Source organism: Trachymyrmex cornetzi, unplaced genomic scaffold, assembly GCF_001594075.2.
Source record: "Trachymyrmex cornetzi isolate Tcor2-1 unplaced genomic scaffold, Tcor1.1 scaffold422, whole genome shotgun sequence".
Lineage (NCBI taxonomy): Eukaryota > Metazoa > Arthropoda > Insecta > Hymenoptera > Formicidae > Trachymyrmex > Trachymyrmex cornetzi.
This window is the reverse complement of record NW_017298983.1, coordinates 1,270,631-1,274,521: the sequence shown is the minus strand read 5'-3', so window position 1 is coordinate 1,274,521 and position 3,891 is coordinate 1,270,631. Positions and strand designations below refer to the sequence as shown.

The 3,891-nt window shown below is 42.3% G+C and overlaps 2 protein-coding genes across 2 annotated transcripts in view; one reads left to right on the top strand and one right to left on the bottom strand.

Moving 5' to 3' along the window:
* tara (SERTA domain-containing protein 2 taranis) overlaps positions 1–3,891 on the bottom strand; it is a 51,380-nt gene that overhangs the window by 21,310 nt on the left and 26,179 nt on the right. The window contains exon 2 of the mRNA XM_018512700.1: positions 2,580–2,618. Coding sequence (XP_018368202.1) covers positions 2,580–2,618 — 39 coding nt within the window. The remainder of the gene's footprint in view (positions 1–2,579; positions 2,619–3,891) is intronic.
* Positions 873–1,635, top strand: LOC108764441 (uncharacterized). Its single transcript, XM_018512701.1, has one exon. It carries the CDS (start codon positions 1,273–1,275, stop codon positions 1,486–1,488), a length of 216 nt encoding a protein of 71 aa, XP_018368203.1. The 5' UTR covers positions 873–1,272; the 3' UTR covers positions 1,489–1,635.

Sequence of the window (3,891 nt, the reverse complement as noted above, 5' to 3'; positions counted from 1 at the left end):
GGGTCGCGGGATGCTACTGCGGTACGAAAATAAAATCCGTCTCGCCGTTGCGTGGAGAGAGAATCCGTTGATCGCACGCGCGGCCAAGATTTCGAGACCCGCGATGCTCCGGTACAGATATACGTGACTTTCGTAGATATAATATCAGCACTCTTATTTAACACTTTCCGGTGACCATGGGCCTCCCCGGTGAGGCCCATATGTCGTTTCGTATTTAAAACTCACGAATGAAATTCAACACTCTCTAAAACTTTCACAGTGAATTATCTTTCTGAAGAGATGAAAAATATCAACAATGTTAAAGATTGAAAATTGAGGCACTCTTTTTCAAGATTGGATCAATTTTTACTCTTTAAAGTGAGGTTCTCCCTCCACTCCAAAGAATTTAGAAAGTACGATTTCCTATAAACTCAAATACGATATATTTAAAAAATGAATTCGATAACCATTCGAAAACATTAATCAAGTGTCATGAATGAGATCAGAGAAAAATATTTTCTTTGGAATAAAGTGTGTGATGAGAAACTTATATTACGTATGACACTTGTGTTTTCATATCTTTTTAACACGTTAATATTTTATTTATAGCAGTTTGTAAGCTGTTAGTAGTACATGGTAGTTCTTTACAGATTTTTTTTTTAAAAACTTCCGAATTAACAGCGCACTTTAGCAACTCGAGATTTCGTACGATTTGATTAAGGATTAGATGAATTAAAAAATGAAATTAAAAAAATTTTTGTTTCAAAAAACTTTACACTGTACCGAACGCAGCGAACATAGGTAACACAGGTAGCTACGAATATATAGATGCTCAAACTTGACATATACGTCCTTTTCACAGGCGTAATAATAACAAGCAAACGGCTGTCGCGATGATAGAAGAGAGCTTGCGATATACCTCGTCCGTCAAGTTTACGCTCGAAAGTCTACAAATACATCAACTCATGGAGAGAAGCTAAATAATTTCTGTTTTGCAAAAAGCACAGGCACGACCGGACAAATTTGTCCGATGTTTTACCGGCGCGAAAGTTTCGCGGAACGGGAACGTGACAATTCGTCAACGTGATTTATAAATTCGTCCTGGCGAATACGCTGCAGCGACCAGGAAACTCCGCCCGAAATGATTATAATGCGCGTTCGCTAAGCGTGCAGATAAAAAACTCCGCCGCAGCACGTAGAAGTGAACAGAGATCCAGCGTCTTCGATGTATAAGACATTAAAATTCTTGTGGGAGAAAAAAAGTCGAAATGGTATGGCTCCTAGACTTCTTCGATGCGACGCACAGCCGCGCTCAAGGCTATGTCGCAACGACGTGGTAGCGTCATCGATATCGCCGTCCAGCTCGGCGGAGGAAGATACGAGCCAGAGAGCGGTAGCAGCAACAGCGGCGGCAGCAACAGCGGTAAATGCGACGTGGACGATGTAGACGACGACGACGACGACGACGAGGACGAGGACCGGCTCTGCCGCTGTTACTGTTATTTTTAACCCGACGCCGACGCGCCGAGTCCGTAGTCTAAAACCGCGTCTACCCTCCCGCGTCCTCCTCGTCTTCTCTATCGTTCTTCCTCATCATGATTTTCCTTCTCTCTCTCCTTCTCTCTCTCTCTCTCTCTCTCTCTCTCTCTCTCTCTCCGGTTTCTTTCTCTCTTCTCTTCTCTTTCTTCTTCTTCTTCTTCTTCTTAGCCGAGACGATGGGAGGGTTTACCAGGCACGCATATTTCGGAGCCTATTTTCAAAGTGACTTTCTATTTCCAAAGTCATAGGACGCCAGTCGGACGTTCGGGGCATCTTGAAGATGAGAATCGAGTTTAGAAAGCGCAACAGACTCAAAGTTCGTTTTTCCCAAACACGTTACGCTTCGTATTTGTTTTCGAGATAAAGTCCATTTCTCGGAAATAAAATATTATGGGGCTATAATAGCTTAGTGGCTTACCGTCGTTGTTTAAAAAGTATTTTATATAGAAAGATACAATTCCAGATGTTAATCATAATTTAGTTGGTTAGTATCGACAAAAACTTAATAATTTCAAGAAAAATGCAAAATATAAAAAAAAGTTGTAGCATATTGATTATTTCGCTTTAATTATCATAATCGAACAATCAATGCGATTCCTGTGATCAATGGATAATGGTGCTTATAGTTAGAATTATCGCTCTCAATATGGAACCAAACAAAAATGATTGTGCGGTAGATGAAAATGCGAAGAACAAGTCCTTCCAAATTGCACTTTAACATTACAGGGGAAGTGGAAATATCTCGCGATATATTTGGAAAATTCACTACGAATCGACCAGCCTGATGTACTCTTGTTTCCGGTCATTAGCTTTCCATTTGCCGCGCACATTCAGGGCTACCGGCGTCACGCGTGACACAAAAGACAATACAATAGACATGGTCTTTTATTGGAATGTCCCAAATCCATTACTGCATACTTTTTTTCAATTTTATTCGCAAAAGCGTTTATTAATAAATTTCAGAGCAAAACTTAAAAATTTAATGAAAATAAAAAATTGTAAGATTCATACATTTTAATAAATATAACAATATATATAATTATGTTACGAAATTCGCTTACCTTTAGGCCCAAAACATCTTCCCTTTCATTAGTTTTATGCTGAAATCAGAAAGAGGATTTTCAAATTATTTAATCAATTTAATTTAGTAATACTTAAGTTAGTAGATATATTTATTAAATTAATATATTATAAAAAGTTTTATGTTAAAAATATTACGACCGTAATATAATAAATAATGGGTAAATATTTCTGATGTATCTTCTGATTTTTTGTTACTATATAACTTACAATATATAATTAATATATATATATAATATATATATGTAAAATTATAATATATACATCTTTATAACGATTTAATATAAATTCATCTTTAATGAGAATAAACACGCCGTGCAACGAATGAGTCTATCGCTTTCTCCACGAATGCGGTCACAGCTATTGCTATTGTTTGTCAGTGCGTGGAACATTTTTCGAGAAATTGTCCTCTGAGAATCCGAGTAAATCATCATTAAAAAATCAAAGTAATTCGATGCGGTGCGCCTAGCGCGAAGTTAATGACGGTCGATAATGCTCGTCAAATGCCTGTAATACCGATAGCCAGGCCACGAGCGGCACACAAAAGCGGCAGAATAGAGTTAGGCCGAGAAACGCTTGAGCCGTATGCCTGTCGCGGGAAAATCCGTTTGAAGAGCCAGTTTTCCCGCCAGTCGAGTCAGCAACGTCGCGCGGCGCGGCGCGGCGCAACGCAACGTGGCGGCGAGAGGCGTCGAGAGAAAGAACGAGTCGGTCTGCTAGGCGCGAGGCGTCGGGGAGGAGAACGGCGCGGGAGGGAAAGGAACGGGCGGCCAAGGAGAGACGGAGAGAGGCGGCAAAGAAGAAAAAGAGAGAACGAGAAAGAAAGAGAGAGCGAGAGAGAAAGAGAGAAGCTCGAAACGTGACAACGCCGCGCTAATGCGTTGTAGACTCGGTTCCGTGCTGATACCCACGCTCCGAGGCCTCGCCTCGCCTCACCTCGCTTCGTCTCGCCTCACCTCACCCGGCCTCGCCTCACCTCGCTTCGTCTCGCCTCACCTCACCTCGCCTCGCCTCAGCTCGCTTCAGCTCGTCTTGCCTCGCCCCGCCCCGCCTCACCTCGCCTCTCGCCTCGCCTCGGCGGGAAGCCGCCGTTGCCTCGGCGTAGAACGAAATATTTCTACCGACAGACTTTCTACTCGGCGAGTACCGAGGGTTGCCGTGCGACCAGGTTACGACGATGCAACTAGGGTGGTAGATATTCGCGCGCTTCCTCTTAATCCGTCAGGAATGCATCGTGGTGCGCGACGCGTATCCTTATGGTGTAAGATTCTAGTTTACGGAAATGGCACGAAA